At 48.3% G+C, this 21,007-nt stretch overlaps 1 protein-coding gene across 2 annotated transcripts in view; it reads right to left on the bottom strand.

The window, feature by feature from the left end:
* Positions 1-21,007, bottom strand: part of TTLL10 (tubulin tyrosine ligase like 10) — a 41,909-nt gene that overhangs the window by 13,944 nt on the left and 6,958 nt on the right. Inside the window, exons 1-8 of one of the 2 annotated variants that reach the window (XM_087701818.1) lie at positions 20,393-20,531; positions 17,320-17,909; positions 8,666-8,755; positions 7,466-7,634; positions 5,980-6,098; positions 3,892-4,006; positions 2,397-2,482; positions 3-174 (exon numbers count right to left, since the gene is read on the bottom strand). In XM_087701818.1, coding sequence (XP_087557944.1) covers positions 3-174; positions 2,397-2,482; positions 3,892-4,006; positions 5,980-6,098; positions 7,466-7,634; positions 8,666-8,755; positions 17,320-17,909; positions 20,393-20,457 — 1,406 coding nt within the window. In that variant the 5' untranslated portion in view covers positions 20,458-20,531. Of the gene's footprint in view, positions 1-2; positions 175-2,396; positions 2,483-3,891; positions 4,007-5,979; positions 6,099-7,465; positions 7,635-8,665; positions 8,756-17,319; positions 17,910-20,392; positions 20,532-21,007 lie in introns of those variants that run through there. The other variant, XM_087701817.1, reaches the window with a different exon arrangement.

The following is a 21,007-nucleotide window of genomic DNA, read 5'->3' as shown; positions in this document are numbered from 1 at the left end:
ACCTTTGGACGATTCGTGCCTGAGGCAGTTTGTAAGGAAACTTCTTATAGGTCGCCTCGTCCTCCACGCTTTGGAGTTTGGCTTGCAAGCTACGGACCTCAGATTGGCTTTTCAGGAGGAAGATGCCCCGGCCTTGGTTGGAGCTGGTGGGCTTGCAGATCCAGATGTGAGGCTCTGCGGAGAAGGAGAAAGCTGCCTAAGTTGCTAGTCCCTGGTTTTTATGACCCGAGAAGCCTGCAGAATCACATTGGGGGGAAAAGAGGCAGCTGCCCCGCCGAGTAAGAATAGGATAGAATAGAAGAGTTGGAAGGGACCTTGGAAGTCTTCTAGTCCACCCCTTTGCCCAGGCAGGAAACCCTATACCGTTTCAGACAAATGGTTATCCAACATCTTCTAAAAAGTGTGCAGCAGCTGCCAAAAAAGCCAACACAGTTCTAGGCTGCATCAACAGAGGGAGAGAATCAAGATCATGGGAAGGGTTAATACCACTTTATAAGGCCTTGGTAAGGCCACACTTGGAATACGGCATCCAGTTTTGGTCGCCAGGATGTAGAAAAGATGTGGAGACTGTAGAAAGAGGGCAGAGAAGAGCAACAAAGAGGATTAGGGGACTGGAGGCTAAAACATACGATGGACAGTTGCAGAAACTGGGTATGTTTAGTTTAAGAGAAAGAAGGACGAGGGGAGACATGATAGCAGTCTTTCAATATCTCAGGGGCTGCCCCAAAGAAGAGGGAGTCAAGCTACTCTCCAAAGCACCTGAGGGCAGAACAAGAAGCAATGGGTGGAAACTAATCAAGGAGAGAAGCAACTTAGAACTAAAGAGAAATTTCCTGACAGTGAGAACAATAGCAATCGCAGTTAGACTTATATACCGCTTCATAGAGCTTTCAGCCCTCTCTAAGCGGTTTACAGAGTCAGCATATTGCCCCCAACAACAATCTGGGTCCTCATTTTACCCACCTCGGAAGGATGGAAGGCTGAGTCAACCCTGAGCCAGTGAGATTTGAACAGCCGAACTGCTGAACTGCAGTCAGCTGAAGTAGCCTGCAGTGCTGCATTTAACCACTGCGCCACCTTGGCTCTAACAATTAATCAATGGAACAGAATTTGCCTCCAGAGGTTGTGAATGCTCCAACACTGGAAGCCTTTAAGAAGATGTTGGATAGCCATTTGTCTGAAACGGTATAGGGTTTCCTGCCTAGACAGGGGGTTGGACTAGAAGACCTCCAAGGTCCCTTCCAACTCTGCTATTGTTCTGTATTGTATTGTATTGTAAAAAACTTCCAGTGAAGAGAGCAATGAGGTTGCTCTTTGGACATTAAATTTGGCAGGGGAAGAGCCAGCTTTGTATAGAGGCCTCCCGGAGTGGCCAAAAAAGTCAAGATGGCAGACGCAACCGCACCACTGAAGTTCGGGCAAGGATCAAAGGAGGTTGATTTTTTTTCTGATTTCTATGATTTCAAAGCACGGTGTTATTTTTTGTGTCAATTACAAGCCCAAAAGATCTATCGAACGACTCAATTTTTCACATTCTGGAGCAGAAACCGATCCAAAACACAAGACAATCCTCGGCTTACGACCACTAACAGAGCCCCAAATTTCTGCTGCCGAGCGAGACAAAGGGATTCAGTGAGATTTGCCCCATTTTACGACCTTTCTGGCCACGGTTGTTAAGCGGCTCGCCGCACTCGTTAATAATAACAACACGTTTGTTAAGGGAATCTGGTTTCTCCGTCCCTTGGCTTGTGAGAAAGTCACTAAAGTGGATCACTTAATGACTCTAGGACACACGACCGTCGTAAATACGAAACCAGTGGGCAAGCGGGCGAATTTCAATCACGTGACTATGAGGATAGGGCAACGGTTGTTAAGTGAGAAAAGTCTCTTTTCCCAATGCCGTTGTAACTTTGGATGGTCACGAAGCGAAGCGCTATAAGTTGAAGACTGCCTGTATATTCTTTCCACCTGTTTCGGTGCATTTAAACATTTTAAAAAGATGTCGCAGCGATCGGGAACCGGTTCACGGGCGTGGTGAGCATGCCATCCCTCCCGCTTGAAGACCCAGTCACCATTTCCACTACCGGTTCCACCGAACCGATGCCAACCAGTAGGAACCAGTAGGAGCAAAGAAGGCCAGTTGAAATCTTTCCACCCGTGACAAACGCCAGTGACATCACAGGAATCGTGACATCATCCAGCAAATGACATCACACACAGAGATGATGTCACTTGCTTGACTTGGCCCCTCCCGCCGTGCCGCATTTAAATACTAAAATCCCAATCCGCTCCGGGCTTTTCTTATTACAACCCACTGTTTGAAATCTATTAAGATCTTTATTGTGTCATATTCATGAACTTGGAAAGGGAAACAGAATCATTGCTTTGGTGTTCACCTTTATATATTTCAAAGAAGATTTCTCTCTCGTCTTTGGTGTCCAGACGAAAAGTCTCCGGGAAAAAATCCTCCATTTTTAACAATCTGCGAGAAAGGGAGAGAAAGCAGGGGGGTGGGGGAGAGAGAATTAAATAATAATAAGCTCACACAAAGAGACGTTTTAAAGAATTTATAGCAATGGAGTAGAATAGAATAACAGAGTTGGAAGGGGCCTTGGAGGTCTTCTAGTCCAACCCCCTGATTAACCCTACACCACTTCAGATAAATGGTTGTTCAATTTCTTCTTAAAAACTTCCAGTGTTGGAGCATCCACAACTTCTGGAGGCAACTTCTGTTCCACGGATTAATAGTTCCCACTGTCAGGAAGTTTCTCCTTAGTTCTAGGTTGCTTCTCTCCTAACCAAGCCAAGCCTTGTACAGGTAGCCCTCGATTTGCAAGCACAATTGAGCCTAAATTTTCTGTTGCTAAGTGAGCTGTGCCATGCTTGTTAAAGCGAATCACTGCAGTTGTTAAGTTAGTCACCTGGTTGTTAAGGGAATTTGGCTTCCCCCTGGACTTTGTTGTTTGGAAAGTCGCAAAGGGGGGGGGCGTGGCGTCACAGGACTCTGCCAACCGTCATAAACATGAGTCGGCTGCCAAGCTCCTGTATTTTGGGCTCAATTGTGGTTGTAAGTCAAAGACTACCTGTATGAAATATTGGTGAGCAACGGTCCCTGGTGGGAGGAGGGATCAAATAGGGAATTAGCCTGGGCTCCTTACATAGACATTAGAGGGCAAGGTCTGGCCTTTGAACCTTATCTAATCTTTCCCAGGTGAATCGGCCAGGGTGAGAAGATTCCTGTAATATAGATTCCTGTAATATAGACGCTGTCAACTTGTAAAGCGTTTCCATGACTACTATCAAGTGGACATAGAAAAAAGGAGAAAAGGGAGGAGAATTCCATGTATACCTTTAGCCAGAGTCAGGTCTCATATTCCTACAGCTGGTGTGGGAAATGTACATGTTCATAGCATGCCACAGCACTTTGTTGGTGGATGTGATTTATGACACAGACAGAAGGGAGGGGGTAAAGTTCAGACGCTATTAAGCGGAAATCAGTTTCGGCTCCACAGAAGAACATGCCGAAATGTTGCTCCTCATAAATGAATGGATTTCTTTTGAACTTTGTCTCGAGGCTCGTAAATTATTTTGGTCATCTTTTGGAAACTTCACAGACGCAGAGCACTAAAGTGTAGAGTTTGAACTCTACACATGTGGATTTGGTTGTTTGTGCCTGATACTAAAGGGATTTTTTTTTCCAGCTGATGCTATTGCCTCCCCGTCAGCACATAAGGGCCTTGGTGGTTTTTCTGTCATTTTGGAAAACCTAACACCCCCCCCCCTTTGACCTCCGAGATCTCTGGGATGAATGATGGTGGTCAGGGGGTTTCACTGGAGAAAACCAGCTGTAAACCATTTCAGGAGATACCCAAAATGTTAAGAGGGCCTTACTTGGCTGCCTGGCCGATCTTCTTCATCACCCGGTCATATTCTCGGAGGTTCATCAACAGCCCGATCTTGGTCGTCAGGATCTTGTTGTTTGGGATCTGGTAGAGAAGCTGTTCTCCTGAACGGACAGAAAAAAACAAACAAAATCAAGGGCTCAGGCAGCATAGGAGACGAAGAAGGCATTACAGGCAGTCCTGGCTTTAACGACCGGTCACTTAATGACCGTTCCAGGTAAGGAGGGACGGATGTGCTCTGAACTGAAGAGGTTACCTGGTTGGGTCATGAAACGCCTGTGAGAAAACCACCGAGCTCAGAGAGCACCAAGGACTGCACAGGCCTCCTCCACCTCCTCCACTCCTCAAACCCCACTCCCTTCTAGCACTGAGGATGTTATCTCGTTTGGTAATGAAATGTCTGCAAGAAAACAGCCTAGGGCCCCACAATTCTCCTCCCTGAGAATCCTACTCCCTTCTAGTACTGATGATGTTACATGGTTGGGTCATGACATGTCTACAAGAAAGCAACCAAGCTCAGAGAGCACAAATTGCCCCACCGTCTTCCTCCTCCTCCTTTCCACAAACCCCACTTCCTTCTAGCACTGATGACGTTACCTAGTTGGGTAATGAAACATCTTGAAAGCAAATAGCGGAGCTCAAAGACACCAAGGACCCCACAATCCTCCACCTCCCCACACCCTTCTAGCCCTGATGAGGTTACCTAGTTGGGTAATGAAATGTCTGCAAGAAAACTATCAAGGACCCCACAATCCTCCCTGAGAATCCTACTCCCTTCTACTACTGATGATGTTACATGGTTGGGTCATGAAATGTCTACAAGAACGCAACCAAGCTCAGAGAGCACCAAGGACCCCACAGTTGTCGTCCTCCTCCTCCGCTCCACCAACCCCACTCCCTTCTAGCACTGATGACCTTACCTAGTTTGGTAATGAAAGGTCTGCAACAAAACAACCACATTCAGAGACCATCAAAGACCAACTGTTCAACTCTGAGCTACATTTTTTTTTTCTTTCTCCCTAGCAGGGAGGTGCAGCCAGGGGAGGCGGGGCCTCACCAGTGTCATGAGGAAAAGAAAAGAATAATTAAAAGGAAAAAGGCTAAGGTAGTTGCTGACAGAGTCACAGTGGATGAATCTGCTTAGTGCTTAACTGCAAGGGGAGGCGAGAGAACTAAGGGCCTCCTTTACTCTAGCTTTATGATCACTTGAGCAGAGTTAAGCAAGGGTTAAAAGGTGAAAAATTCCTTATGCAAAGGAGGCACGTGTTCTCTTGCCTCCTGTAGAGGGCATTTTTAGAGGCTTTTTAGAGTTCTCTGGGAGCAACTAGCTCAGTCTGACTCAGAGCTGTGGTCTTTCTCTTTTTACATTTTTTTTTTCTTTTCATGAGGGCAGGCAAAAGCAGAGTTGAAATCCTCTCTGAAACAGCTGGAAAAGGTGTGTGTGTGGGGAGGGGGGAGGAATTCAAAAAGTTTGATTGCATGCAGAACCATGTTGCCTTTTCAAACAAACACACACACACACACACACACACACACACACACAGCTGGATAAAAGTATATAAGCCCAGCTTCACTGATTACAAGTTTGAAAAGGCAACGTGATTCACCTGCAATCAAAGGCTCTGATCGGAAGGCAGCAGGGGAAGGGGGGAGTATGGCAGAGGAGCTGCTTTCAAGCCTTTGGAAAATATATCTAATCCAACTTCTGTGTTTGTGTTTGTGTTTGTTTGAGAGTGAGTGAGTGAGAGAGGGATCCAACTTCTCTGTGTGCGTGTGTCTGTTTGAGAGAGGGGGGAGGGAGGGAGAGAGGGAGGAAGGAGGGGGAGGGAGAAGAAAAAGAATGGGAAAACTTATTTTGCAAGGGGGAAAAATGCTGTCGCTTTAAATCAGAACTGAGCATGCCTGGCTGTGGAATTCTGGGAGTTGAAGTCCACAAGTCTAAAAAAATTGCTGCCTCACCAGCCATAAAGCTCACCGCACGTCACTGCTACCTAGGTACTCTGCTCTTTGACCTCCAAAAATTCTGAACCTGCCATTGTTTCTTCCAGCTTTTCTTGAGCGGAAACCTATCCCGTACCTTCTCGGAAGTTGCAATAGGAGTCCCGAAACTTGGTCTCGCACCATTTCAAGACGTAGTCTTCCCTCCGGTTGTCAGAAATCCGTTGCCACCCTTTACTTTTGCAGTAATTATTCAGGCTGTGGGAGAGAAGCCAGGAGGCCTTGGTGCAAGGCGAAAAGATAACCCTCTGGAAATACCGGCAGTCCTCAAACCTACGACCACAACGGACACCTCCCCCCCCCAATTTCCACAGCTAAGCAAGGTATTTGTTCCCATTTTGCAACCCTTTTTTGCCCACCATTGTTAAGCGAATTGCTGCAGTTGTTAAGTGAATCCAGCCGGCGTTAAGCGAATCTGCCTTCTCCCACCGTCTTTGCATGTCGGGAGCTGGCTGGGGAGGTCGCAAAAGGGGGGCAAATCACATAACCCCGGGACGGTACAACTGTCATAAATATACGCCCAAATTTAGATCACATAATCTAAAATTCAGATGGTGCTTGAGCGACATCCTCGTGCGAAAAGTGTGAAAACAGGGGATCGGTCACTTTTTTCAGTGCCGTAATAACTTCGGACAGCAAACCAATGGCTGTAAGGCGAGGACTAACTGTAATAGCCAGTCGCTCCCAAAACCTTTCGCTTCCTAAGCTCAGAGTCCTACAGCTGAGAGGGCTCCGCAACAGCCATCTGGAGCAGGAGTCCCCAACCTTTCGGATCTCAGGGACCACTAAATTCATAATTTTAAATCTCACATACCACTAATAGGATCTGCCTCATGACTGGCTGGGCGGGCGTGGCTAGGTGGTCATGTGACTGAGTGGGCATGGCCAACTTGATGTCATTCATGTTGAGGGGCGTCTCGCCAGCCTCTACTCGTCACTCCTCCCCTCCCCACCCCAGGCTCCTTAGGGCCCCAACAGGAAGCAGTTGCTGGAGCTAAGCAGCCACCAGGAGAAAGAGTGGGCAAAACAACTCAGTTAAAATTGGATCTGGCCAAGAAGGAGGCTCAGCAGAAGAACGTCACTGAGGACTAGGAGCATAGGCTTTCCAAGCAGAGGGAAGACCTGCGGGAGTGCAAGGCCAAGTATCAGCGCCTGGAGGCTCAGCGGGCTGAGATGGTCAGCCAGTTCCAGGCCATGATGCAGCCACACTGGTACAAGGCCCTCTGGCTCTTCTCCACCAGAGGCTCTTCCCTCCAGCCTTCGCCCAAAGCCCCCCACCATGAGGCTGAAGCAGACCCCAAGTCGGAATTTCTGCCCCCCTCCAACCCCCACAAAAAGACCCCGAAGGGGGAGACTCTCTACAGCAACACAAGCGTTCATTGCACGTATCCATCCCAGGGACCCCCTGATTTAGTGCAATATAAAAAATGCCAATAATTTTTTTCTGCAGACCCCCACAATTTTCTCCCGGACCACCGGTTGGTGACTGCTGACCTAGGGCAACTCCCTCCCTGATGTAGCATCCCTCACTCAAGGGCTGGGGCTACCAAAGGTTTTCTCCTTACATATCGACCCCATTTGCTCCGCCGATGTAAAAGAACGGCCCCGATCGTGGGCCTTCTTCATTTCTTCTCTCTTCCAGGTGACTCATTCGGAGCGCTGCATTCAGGATGGTTCTGGGCTTCTTTGATCTGAATGCATAGGTGATCCTCCCTTCTGCGACTCTGGGAACTCCTGGAATAAGGAGGAGGGGGGTGTAAATTCTCTTGGGCCCAGCTAGGCCATGGGAAGTGGGATAGGCAGGTTTAAGAGGGGATGGTTGGGGAAAGCTGGCTTTTTTTGGAGAAATAGCAATCGCCCTTAGACTTATATATCGCTTCTCAGTTCTTTACGGCCCCCTCTAAGCGGTTTTCAGAGTCAGTCCCATTGCCCCCAACAATCTAGGTCCCCGTTTTACCGACCTCGGAGGAGGAGAGAGGAGGAGTGGGAAAAGAGAGAGGAAGAAGAAAGGAGGAAGGATGAGGAGGGAAAGGAAGAAAGGGTGAAGCAGAGGAAGTAAGGGAGGGGCAGTAAGAGTAGGAGAGAGGGTAAGAAGGAGGAGAAGAGAGGAGGAGTGGGGAAAGAGAGGGGAAGAAGAAAGGAGGAAGGATGAGGGAAAGGAAGAAAGGGTAAAAGCAGAGGAAGTATGGGAGGGGCAGTAAGAGTAGGAGAGAGGTCAAGAAGGAGGAGAAGAGGGGAGGAGTGGGGAAAGAGAGGGGAAGAAGAAAGGAGGAAGGATGGGGAGGGAAAGGAAGAAAGGGTAAAAACAGAGGAAGTACGGGAGGGGAATTAAGAGTAGGAGAGAGGTCAAGAAGGAGGAGAAGAGAGGAGTGGGGGAAAGAGAGAGGAAGAAGAAGGGAGGAAGGAGAGGAGGAAAGAAGAAGGCAGAGAAGAGAGGTTGAGAAGACAGAAGGAGCAAGTATTGTTGCAAAATAAGATGGAGGCACAGGGTGGCAAGAAAGTGACCCAAAATGTATTCTATGTATTTGTGAAAATAATTATAGAGAGGAATGACTAGACAAAGGTTTAAATAGCAATGATAAGAATGTGCATTTGTGAATGAATTTGAAAGGGAAAAATAAAAATATGGGGGGGGGGGAGAAATTCAAGCAGCTCTTTCCCTCCCTAAAGCCACATTGGTGTCAGACTGCAGAAATGCGGGGAGCCTCCTCCTCTATTGGAATGGGATGGGAAAGGAGGGTGGGATGGATGCGCTGAATTCCTACCGCTTTGCTTGTATGTTTTCCACGGCTTCAGGGTCTGGTTTGGAAAAAGCGCTCTGTACTTCTGCTTCCTGTTTTCTACGGCCTTGTGGTCTGTCGAAGAGAGAGGAGGTTAGGGGGCTTCCTTGGTTTCCTGTGCGCCGGTTGAACGGGAAGACAACCCGTCAGAGAATCCTAGAACTGAGATTCACTTTATCCGGTGTCCCGCTCCGAAAATATTCCCCCAAGAAAGGGCTTGTGGAGGCAGAGACTCGTCACTTGAGGGACATCAGAGCCACAGAGCCATGAGGGATCTGGGTTCTACTCCATCCTGTTCCTGGTTCCCAAGGGCTCGGGAGGGTGGAGAGCCATTCTGGACTTAAAGAGGCTCAACAGGCCTATAGCGGACAGGCGCTTCAAGGTGCAATCTCTGCGGTCCATCCTCGCCTGCATCCACAAGGGAGACCTCCTGATGTCTATCGACGAGATCGTCTACCGAGAGATCCTCTAGTCTAGTCCAGGGGTCAGCAACCTGTGTGGCTCTGGAGCCGCATGTGGCTCTTTTATCCCTCTGCTGCGGCTCCCTGTGGCCGGTCGCTGCCGTGATTTTGAGAGGAGCTTCCGGTTATAACATCTACATAGCAATACCTTTGTGTTTTGAGGGCACAGATACTGGACCGGAAGATGAAACCTTCCCTGCCCTTTGAAATCTAGACCTTCAAGCTAATATGTTGTTTTTTCCCTGAGCAGCTAGATTTCTCTAGCTTTCACACAGTGCACCTCCCAAAAATCTTACCGGTTGGGGAAAAGCTGGAAATAACAAAGAGAAGGAAGGAACCTTGCTCACAGGTAGCCCTCAATTTATGATGACCATTGTGCCCAAAATGTGTGTTTGCTAAGTGAGACAGTGGTTAAGTGGGTTATGACCCTTTTTGACCAGTAGTTGAAGTGAATCACTGCAGTTGTTAAGTCAGGAACCTGGTTGTTCAGTGAATCTGCCTCCCCCGTTTGACTTTGCTTGTCAGAAGGTCGCTAAAGGGATCACTGGGGTCGCTAAAGTGACCCTGGGACATTGCAAATACAAGTCGGCGGGGGGGGGGTATCATGTCTCAATCCCATCACCCTGGAGCTGGAGGTCTTTTTCTCTTGTAGATAGGCTGCTCCCAATCTTTCCCAATGGGCACCAAATATTTATTTATTTATTTATTTATTTATTTATTTATTTATTTATTTATTTATTTATTTATTTATTTATTTATTTATTTATTTATTTGTCTTGTATGCTGCCCACTGCCGGAGGACTCCGGGTGGCTCACAAAAGACAAGGGAAAGGGGGAAAACAAGACAAAGACAACATATTAAAAACAAAACCAACATTCACAATTTCTGTGGAGGTAAATGCTTCTCAGCCCCCCCCCCCCCCCCCAGCCTGCTGGAACAGCCAGGACTTGGTGGCTTTGCGGAAGGCCGGGAGGGTAGTAGGGGTCCGGATCTCAACAGGGAGCTCGTTACCCCTGGTGTAAATGAAGTGTCGTTAAGGCGTGGACTAGCTGTGCTGCCTTTCGATCCGTGGATTCACTCCAGCTTACCCAGTTCCCTTTTCTGGATCTACTCCCCAAACACGCTGGTGTGATCAGCTCACATTAACTACCGTATTTTTCGGAGTATGAGACGCACATTTTCCTCTCAAAAAAAAAGAGGGTGAAAATCCTGAAACTCCGTCCCTTTCACAAAAAGGGAAGTGCAGAGGGTTTGGAGGCTTGCAAAGTGCTCCTGAGGGCTGGGGAGGGCAAAAAAGAGGGGGAAAACGGGCATTTTGCCCCCCCCCAAGGCCCCAGGAGCATTCTGCAAGCATCCCAAAGCCCCTGCATGCTATTTTGTTTCTCAAAGAACAGGCCATTTTTGCAAAAAACGGGTCATTTTTTCCTCGTTTTTGCCCCTCCTCCCCAGCCCCAGGAGTACTCTACAAGCCTCCCAAAGATCTGCATGCTCCCCCCTTTTTTAAAAAACGAGGCATGTAGAGGGTTTGGGAGGCCTGCAGAGGGCAAAACCTTTTTTTATAAAAATTGCCTCTTCAAAATCATGATGCGCCTTATACTCTGGTGCGTCTTATAGTCCGAAAAATACGGTAGGTTAGTTTGCAATCGTTGCCACTCCTTTAGTCTACGTGCCCTATTTGCTCAAAAAAATAATAATAATAATCACCCTCACCTCCTTGCTGATGGGTTGTGCTGCTTTGAACCCTTGGATGACTCTGTCCTGGGCGTCTTTTGGGCAACTTCGTCGGCCGGTAGACCTCACCTGCTTCGTTGTAGTATGGGAACCAACGGAAGCCTAAGCGTAAGGCAGCTGCTCTTTCATTGCCATCCAGCGGTCTTTCGCTCATCCATCCTAAAAGCCAGATCAGCCTCGATCAGTAACAGGGGTGGGGTGCGGGACATGGCTCGCACCCAGATTTCAATCTGGGTTTCCCTCCCGGTTGCAGCCGAGAGGAACCAGCTCGACAGCGGCATCTACGATGGAGGGAATCTGGAACGGGATTCTAAAATCCGTGATCCTCTGGGAAAGGCGCGAAGGACAGACGCTGAGATAAGGGGTGGGGGACAGTTAGATCTCAGGTATGCCGCTGCGGGCGACGGGCAGCCACAAATGAGAAAAAGGTGAGATGTCGATGAAGGCCAAAGGCATCTAAAAAGTTGGATCCTGGCAACTGAACCAAACTTGGTGAATCGGACACGTTGGGTTGCTCATCCAAGTGACTTGATTGGACGGAACAAAATTAGTTAAAATGTACGGCCTCTCCGGAATTCGTCATACCAAGTAGTTTTTGGGAAGTGCAGTTCGGTATCGTCCACAGTCTTCCCTCTCGATGGGCTTTACAACCGTCCGGAGATAAGGGCTCTATAGCCACCCTGGATCCCTCTTCTGGTTGTCCCTTGGCACGACGGGCACCTTGTTGTCTGTCATTCCCCAGGTAATCTTGGGACAGACATCCCTCCAAGTGTTAACAGTCCCCCCCCCAAGTCCCCCGTCCCTGGCTTTCCCTAACTCCCTCGTCTGAGTTTTGCACACTTAGCCCCGTGCGCCCGCAACCTCTTTCCCGCCTAGTTAAGAGAGGGGCACCTGAGAAGCACAGAGGTCTTCGGAGAGTCAAACGGGGCGGGAAGCTAAGGAGTTTCTTCTTGTAGACCCTTGGTTCCCAGCGAGTCGGTGTCGAAAGTACTTCCTGCTCTGAAGCCATACTGCTGGAAGCTGACTTACGCCCAGGTCACAATGGAGAGGCTGTGATGTCATGCTTCGACACTCCGGGTCAGTTGGCCAACAGCTACAGAGCAGGGGCTCAGGTAGCTGAGCAGGTGAAGCAGAGGTTTGCCAGGAGGGAAGCCTTCGGATTCGATAGGTAAAGGTGAAGGTTCCCCTCGCACATATGTTCTACTCGTTCCCGACTCTAGGGGGCGGTGCTCATCTCTGTTTCTGAGCCGAAGAGTCAGCGCTGTCCGAAGACGTCTCCGTGGTCATGTGGCCGGCATGACTCAACGGGGAAGGTGCATGGAACGCTGTTATCTTCCCACCAAAGGTGGTTCCTACTTTTCTACTTGTATTTTTTACGTGCTTTCGAACTGCTAGGTTGGCAGAAGCTGGGGCAAGTCACAGGAGCTCACTCCGTTACGTGGCGCTAGGGATTCAAACCACTGAACTGATGACCTTTCTGATCAACAAGCTCAGCATCTTAGCTACTGAGCCACCGCGTCCCTTTTCAGATTCGATAGCCTAACGCAAATAGGTTTGGGTGGCACCAGGAAAAACCGTCTCCGGATCCTGAATTTGTAAAGCAGAAGAGTTGAGGTTTTTGTGTTGTTTGGTTACCAACGTAATCTCCCAACTATTTCTTTCAATTTTGCCAGAATCCAAGTACCGATTTGATTCTTTTTAAACTGTGAAATGTGGCCTCTGGTGTCAAAAGAAACAGCCACTTTTGATGTCAGTTTGACCCGCTTTCTAAGATCTGCCTCTCTTTTGATGGAAGAGTGTCGCTGTTCACCATTCGAAGTCGTGACTCGCACATGGCTTGGACGGGGTTTTGGACAAATAGTTGCTTTGACGGAGAGAAGCTTTTTTTTTTTTTTTGAAAAACCAGCGTGGCCGACATTCATGGACAGAAATTGATTTTTAAAACTTAGCTATATACTGGCAGAGATCGAATTCTGACAGCTGAGCAGAAGCGTCGACGCCCTCTTCCAGGGGCGTTGTGGAATGAATAAAAATTATATTTTTCTGGCGGTGTTCTTTCCTCCCTGGACGTGAATGTCAAGAAGGATACAGTATCCAAAAGAGATTGTTGTGGAACTGATGTAGTCCGTTGGCTACCAACTCTGCGGGTATTTAAATGTATAAACAGGGATGGGATTCAGCCGTTTGAGACCATTTCGGGTGAACCAGATGTTAATTTTACATCTGGTTCGCCGAACCAGTAGTTGCAAGGACTGGCTGGCCCTGCCCATCCCACTCCACCCCTCCCAGGGGTCTCCCCACGGCCCATTTTGGATGCGAGGTAAGTGCAGGACCTGCGCGGAGGCTTTGGGAGGGCAAAAAATGGGCCTACTATAAGTAGTCCAAAACCGGGCCTGTTTCCAGCCTCCTCCAGAGGGCCTCTGGAGCCTGAGGGGGGGGGGGCTTTTCACCTTCCCCAGGCTCCGGATCTCCCCCCCCCCCCGGTCGTGGTGTAGGAAGCCAGCTAGGCCATGCCCCCATGGCCATGCCCACCCAGCAACCGGGCAGAGAAGCGATTGCTGAAAATTTTCAATTCCACCCCTCTGTATAAACATGCGCCTTCATTTTATTTAATCTAATATTGCTTCTTCGGCTATTTCAGTGTGCGTTTTTAGATTGTCTGAGGTTCGGGAAAGCTGGATTTCCCCCCTGTTTAAGAAGGCTAAAATGCTCGCTGATTCTGCCCGTCGTCTCGGCTATCCGGGGGAAAATCGAGCAACTCTCCAACTCCTAGGAAAAGAGTGAAATGCATTTTGTGAGAGGCTGGTGGAAAAGTGGATTTACGCTGGAAGGTACCAAATAGTGAAGAAACTTTAACTATCACGCAAGGGATAAAGAGGAGCGTTTAACCTTTGAATGGGCTCCAAAGGGCATCTCTGGGTGGTTTTTAAGGATAATCAACCCCCTTCCAAAGTAAGTAAGCTTTTGATTGGTTCATTTTATTTTTCAAAATTGTTATTTTGGCAGATGAGCATCCCAGGAGAAGAGGCACAAAAGATGTAGAAGAATTGAGGGTGAGAATTTCATTCTTTGTTTTCAGGGCCTGGCAGGTTATGGAGCTTGCCTTAATAATTAAAAAAAGGTGAGTTGAATTTATTTTATAGGAAGTCCTCGACTTACAACAGTTCGGTAAGTGTTCAAAGTGACAACGAAAAAAGTGATTTATGACCATTTTCGACACTTAACGCCCATCGCAGCATCCCCATGGTCACCATGATCACAAATCTGATGCTTGGCAGCCAAACTCATATTTATGACGGTCATAGTGTCCCGGGGTCATGGGATCCGACCTTCTGACAAACAAAAGTCAATGAGGGAAAGCAAGATTCAGTTAATAACTTCGTCGCTAACTTAACAACTTTAGCGGTTCGCCAAAGAATGGTGAGAAAGGTCGTAAAATGGGGCAAAATTCACTTAACAATTGTTTCATTTAGCAAACAGAAATTTTGGGCTCAAAGGTGGGCGTAAATGGGAACCAGGAAATGCACTGAAAAATAGAGTAGAGTAGAGTAGAGTAGAGTAGAGTAGAGTAGAGTAGAGTAGAGTAGAGTAGAGTAGAGTAGAGTAGAGTAGAGTAGAGTAGAGTAGAGTTGTAGTCAAGCATCTCCAAAGAGATTTTAAGAAATTGGCTACAAACTATGTAAGTATTTAAATGTATCTGATTAATCTTATCTAATTTAATATTAAGTAAGAATAGAGTAGAATAGAATAGAATGCAGAATAGAATTAGATCAGATCAGATTAGAATGCAGAATAGAATAGAATGCAGAATAAAATAGAACTGAATATAATAGAATATAGGATAAATAGAATAGAATATAAAATAGAATAGAATAGAATCTGAGAGAACAGAGCAGACTAGAGCAGAGCAGAACAACAGTTGGAAGGGACCTTGGAGGTCTTCTAGTCCAACCCCCTGCTCAGGCAGGAAACGCTACACCACTTCAGACAAATGGCTATCTTAAAAACTTCCAGTGTTGGAGCATGAAGTGTAGACCTGATCAGAAATAAGGAGAAAATTGGGGATTGGTTGCTACTCCAGATATCTATTCGTTGCCAGATATTTTGAAGTCCCACCCCTTCATTCAAGTCCCACCCCTTCATTCAAAAGTCAGCACTGCTCCGTAGCTACGTCTGCTTTTGCCATCTCAAATTTATTGTTAGAGCTGCCACAATTAACAATTGGCAATGCCAGCAAAACAAAAATCACAGGATATTCCCCTACCTCTACTAGCTCATATTTTTGGTAGCATACAAATATTTGTGTGTTTTAACCTTCCTCTTCCACTTAATTTGCTCTTATTTATGCAACTGAGTTTTGCCTCCAGCCAAATTGCCTGCTAAGGGAGCCAAGGTTTTATCGGTCTTTCCTTCCCCTAATTTCTTCTTTTTATGAGATTCGCCTGGATGATTTCATCCTTTAACCACATGCTTGCGAGAGAAGAGATGGGCACCCTCTGGTTTAGCTGCCTGCCGAATCAAATGCTTTTCAAAAAAAGGCAAATCCTCGACTTACGATGACAGTGGCGTCCCAACGTTTGTGTTGTTAAGCGAGGCATTTGTTCAGTGAGTTTTGCCCCGTTTTTATTACCTTTCTTGCAGCCGTCGTTAAGGAGATCGCTGCAGTGGGTAAGTTAATAGCAAGGTTGTTAATGGAACCCCATTTCCCCATGGAGTCTACTTGTCAAAAGGTCGCAAAAAGGGCCATCCCGCGACCCAGGGATATGGCAACGGTCATAAATGTGAACCGGTTGCCCAGCTGGTTCTGAATTTTGATCATACGACCAAATTGGGTTGCTGCAGCGGTCAAAAGCGTGAAAAAAACATCGTAAGTGGCTTTTTTTCAAGCGCCGTTGTAACATGGACTAAGTGAACCGTTGTAAGTCAAGGACTACCTGTAGACCCTCTTCACGTGAAATGATTGGGGCTGGCCTTAAATTTAAATTTAAAGAAACTGTCCAGTGGACTAGGTATTTCTATAAATCAACCAGAGGTATTTTTCGGAGAATAAGACGCACCTATTTCCACCACCCACTAAAAGCGGGTGAAAATACGGGCATTTTTGGCCTATTGAACAGAGGTGGGATTCAGCAGGTTCTGACTAGTTCTGGAGAACCAGTAGCAGAAATTTTGAGTAGTTCGGAGAAAAGGTAAATACCACCACCGGCTGGCCATGCCCCTATCTATTCTCTGTCTCCTGACTCCCAGCTGATCGGGAGGGAATGGGGATTTTGCAGAATCCTTCCCCTGGAGTGGGGAGGGAATGTGGATTTTGCAGTTATCCTTCCCCTGGAGTGGGGAGGGAATGGAGATTTTGCAGTATCCTTCCTCTGCCACGCCCACCAAGCCACGCACTTTAAGCCATGCCATGCCCACCAAGCCACACCCACAGAACCGGTAGTAAAAAAAATGTATCTTACCACTGAAATCAACTCTAAGAAGAGTTGATACAAATAAAATGTTATTTGCCTTATACTTTCCCTATTCCTTACAGCTGCCATGTTTATTGTACTCAAAAATCCTCCAGCGGGACAAACGGTGGCGTTCAAAATACCGCATTGATTTATGGAGGCGGCTAAGCCGAGAACAGCAGGGAGACAACGGTGAGTTTTGCATGAAGTTGAAAGGTTTTCCGCCCCCACCTCAGAGTGTTTTCAAAGGGAATAAGGCACCCAGCAGGATTGTTGAGTGGCTGGCACCACCAGATTGCAAAGGCATGGGGAGGGTTGGGAGACCATCTGTGCAGTATTCCGATATGCAGCAAGGGGATTTGAGATTCATGGGCAGATCTTCACACTCCTGAAACGAATCTAACGACCGAACGGACAAATTGTTCCCTGCAAAAGCCCACTCCCCTAACGCTCCTCTTTTATTTCCTCTGGGAGGGGCCAATCACCTTCCACCTGTGACTTTACTCCCAAGTCTACCCTGATTTCTGAGTTGTTCTTTTCTTCTGGCAGCTCTGCTCATGCGCACATTGGGAACAGGCTCCAGCTGTTCCTCTGCCTCACTGATGTCTGACTCTGAAGGTAGCTGATAACTGGCATACGGCTCTGGCCCCATCTCTGCCTCTGATACAGAGCCCTCGTCCGAGCCTTCCCCAGCCTCCAGGACTGGCCCATGCTCCTCCCCAACCTCTTCACTGTCCGACTCTGGCCTCTGGAGGGGGGGGGGACACAACACTGTCTTCATTGAGGCTTCCTTCCTTAGAAGCTTCCCCCTCTTAATTTTCTCAGAATGTCACACATTGGATTACTCTAGGGCATTGTGGGAAATGAGAAAGCAACAACTTGGAGGGAAGGGAACACGTGTCTATTTCTCAGAGGATATCTGGGATTCCGTGGGCAGGAGACCCCACAAGCCAAGCCACGTCTTCTCCTAACTGGGAGGAAGGCTGTCTGATTCACCTGAGGCTAGTGGTGGAGATCCATCAGGGCACAGAACGCCTTGAGTTGTGGACTTCGGCTCCTTTTTCCACTTTCCGACGTGGCCCATTAAGACCCCGCTGGACTTTACCTTGCAACCGGAAGTCTGGGCCAAGTCGCTGATTGAGTCTGGAGCGTCCCGGCCTTGATCTTCTGGGAGAGTCTTCACGCGGTCTGCCTCGCCCCCTTCTCTCTGGGCCTGCTCTCCTCCTGCCACAGCCTCACCGCCTGCTTCGTTGGCGCTCGGGGCTTCCTCCCGACCTTGGCCAGATTCTACACCTCCATCCTTTGCCCCCAAGGTTATCTTAGGGAGCTCCGAGCCCAACCTGGAGCACACCTGAAGATCCTGGGCCCCCACCTGCTCGCTACCGCTTGGTCCGCAGGTGCTGAGAGATCTGGCGACGGATGCCATCCTGACCGGCGTTTCTGCCTCTGCAGGTCGCGAGGGAGGCTGGCTTTGGGAAGGGCTGGCCTCCTCTTCTGCCGGTTCATCTTGCTCGCTCGGCGGGTAGAAAATAGAATTTTTCTCCACATCGTCCCTCACTGAAGTCCATTTGTGTTCTGGACAATGGCTGCGGGGGGGGAGGGGAGAGGAAGCAACGGGAACCGGTATTTAATTCAAGATTGTCAGAGTGCGCACAGCTTGACTACTATTTTGAGGCAACCCAGGAGCGAAATACAGTACACAGAGGTTTGGTCTTTCAAACTGTGGTTTATATACAAGACATATATGCACACATACATGCGTTAGGCAGTGGTGAAATCTATTTTTTTACTACCGGTTCTGTGGGCGTGGTTTGGTGGGCATGGCTCGGTGGGGGTCATGTGACTATTTAGTCATGTAACTGGTGGACCAAAAGAGAGAAAAACTCACTTTAACAATGTCCTGCTGGAGCAGGGTTGGACTAGATGACCTCTAGGTCCCTTCCAACTCTGGTTTATTCTCTGAAGCTGCATCTAGTGTCAGGTTTGTAGTCCTTCCTTCCTCTCCTTTTTCCCTCCCTCCCCCTCTCCCTCTCTTTTTTCCTTCCTTCCTTCCTTCCTTCCTTCCTTCCTTCCTTCCTTCCCTTCTTTCTTTCTCAGGACCCCCAGCCCCGAAGCCTGCTGGGAGCAAAAACAACCCCCCACCCCTAGTTTTTGGCTGTGCGACGTGCGATCGTCGGAATTTTTAAAATACTTTTTAAAGTATTTTTACTATGGTTCTGCGAACCAGTAGCATTTTTTTACTACCGGTTCGGGTGAACCAGCCTGATCTGGTAGCATTTTACCTCTGGTGTTAGGCAAATGTCAAGCAAGCAAGTAATCCTCAACTCTACAAGGAGAACTACAATGCCGATAGAACAGGAGGAGAGAGAGACACGAGGAGAGAGAGGCGCCCTCACATGGCCTCTCTTATATAGACAGCTTCTTAAAGTGGCAATAACTCAGCTTCTTAAAGCGGCAATACCTCTGATGACTCATCCCCATTTCATCATCTTAAGTTACAGCCCTACATCGATGCTGGTCTGCTTTAATAGATATTCAATAGATAAGAGTTCAAATTTGAGTTTAAATCTGAGTTTGCATCGTGTGTGTGTATGTGTGTGTGTGTTTGTTTCAGCTGCTAAAAAAGCCAATGCAGTCAGGCTGCCTCACCAGAGGGATAGAATCAAGGTCAAGTGATCTTTGACTTAACTAGGAAATGTGAGGTACCTGGCTCAATAGCAGTAACTGTGAGAGGGATCTTGGAGTCCTAGTGGACAACCATTTAAATATGAGCCAGCCGTGTGCAGCAGCTGCCAAAAAAGCCAACACAGTTCTAGGCTGCATAAACAGAGGGATAGAATCAAAACCCTAACCCTAACCACTTTATAACGCCTCTAGAAAGAGTGCAGAGAAGAGCAACAAAGAGGATTAGGGGACTGGAGACTAAAATATATGAAGAACAGTTGCAGGAACTGGGTATGTCTAGTTGAATGAAAAGATGGACTAGGGGAGACATGACAGCATTCTTCCAATATCTCAGGGGTTGCCACAAAGAAGAGGGAGTCAAACTATTCTCCAAGGGACCTGAGTATAGAACAAGAAGCAATGGGTGGAAACTAACTAAGGCCACACTTGGAATACGGCATCCAGTTTTGGTCACCATGATACAAAAATAAGATGTTGGGAACCTTAGAAAGAATGCAGAAAAGAACAGCAAAGATATTTAAGGGGCAGGAGGCTAAAACATACAATGAAAGATTGCAGGAGGTGGGTATGTCTAGGCTAACAGAGGAAGCACTTGGGCTGACATGATAGCAGTCTTCCAGTATTTGGGAGACTGTCACAAAGAAGGGGGAGTCAAGCTATTCTCCAAGGCACCTGAGGGCAGGACAAGAAGCAATGGGTGGAAACTCATCGAGGAGAGAAGCAACCTAGAAATAAAGAGAAATTCCCTGACAGTGAGAACAATTAATCAGTGGAACAGAAGTTGCCTCCAGAAGTTGTAGATGCTCCAACACTGGAGATTTTTTTTTTAAAGAAGAGATTTGTCCAGGATGCTCTAAACCTTTTCGGCATCGATCGACCAAACTGGGACACGCATGCATGTGTGTCCGCCTGAGTGCTGGAAACCCCAAAACCAGCCGGCTGGTGCACATATGGGTGCCAGCCAGCTGATCTTCGGGTTTCCGGCACACACCGGCCAGCTGGTCTTTGTGCACACCGGGGCATCGGAAACTGGAAGATTAGCTGGCCGGCGCACGCATGCCTGTCTTTGTGCCACTCTGGTGCCTGTGAAAACCAGGTGGCCGGCACATGGATGCCAGAAACCCGAAGAGCCTATGGCGACGGCATGTGCGTGCCCACAGAGAGGGCTGTGGCGTGCCACCTCTGGCACATGTGCCGTTCGTTCGCCATCACAGCTCTAGGGTCTCTTGCTTGAGCAAGGGGTTGGACTAGAAGACCTCTAAGGTCCCATCCTACTCTGTTATTCCGTTCAAGCCCTTTGGATTTCTTGAAAGCACCAACTGCCACCCCGAGGTGGTTTGGAACCCCCAAGCCAGGAGAAAAACAGAAGTAACCGAAGTCTAACCTTGGCTTGGCGTGACCTACATGCTCGGGGAGAGCTTTAGAGGGCGTGTTTGTCAGATCGGTCATGATGAAACTTGACAGAGCTTCCAGCACGGCAAATGCTCTCCTGTCCCCTGGGCCGGGTCTCCAAGCATCCAGATTCAGACAGCCGTGTGTTACCCCTCCCGGTGAGGGTGCAGGCAGCCTTGGGTGCTGTCAACAAGAGCCCTGTTCCCTAGCAACGGCTGCTTAGGAACCGTTGCTGGTGCCGGGAGAAATTCCCGCAGGGGAAGTCGGGGGCCGGCCAGGTGGAGGTGAGCGAACCTTCCCCTTTGAAGCAGCTGGGAGAGAGCAAAGTCCTTCTCTAGCTCTCTCCCTTTGGCTGCTCCAGTCCCTCGCCCGAATCCTGTGGGGTGTGTGTCTCCCGCCTGTCTGTCGGGCTTTCCCACAATGCACCACACTCTGTGGTTGTCAGGGGCATTGTGGGAAATCAAAAGCTAGAGCCAGGGCTCTCGGGATGCTCAGCTTCTGAAGGAGCCATGGATTCTTGTAGTGGGAGGTATCAACCCCTAAGGAGGGTAGGCAGGGTGTGTAAAACAACCCCTTTCAGACAGGTATGGGACCCTGGCATCGCAGG

This window comes from Thamnophis sirtalis, unplaced genomic scaffold (assembly GCF_051295495.1).
Source record: "Thamnophis sirtalis isolate CommonGarterSnake01/CBP01778 unplaced genomic scaffold, rThaSir2_p1.2 scaffold_15, whole genome shotgun sequence".
Taxonomy (NCBI): Eukaryota; Metazoa; Chordata; class Lepidosauria; order Squamata; family Natricidae; genus Thamnophis; species Thamnophis sirtalis.
Note: the sequence above shows the minus strand (reverse complement) of the source record. Positions and strands in the feature narration are given on the sequence as shown.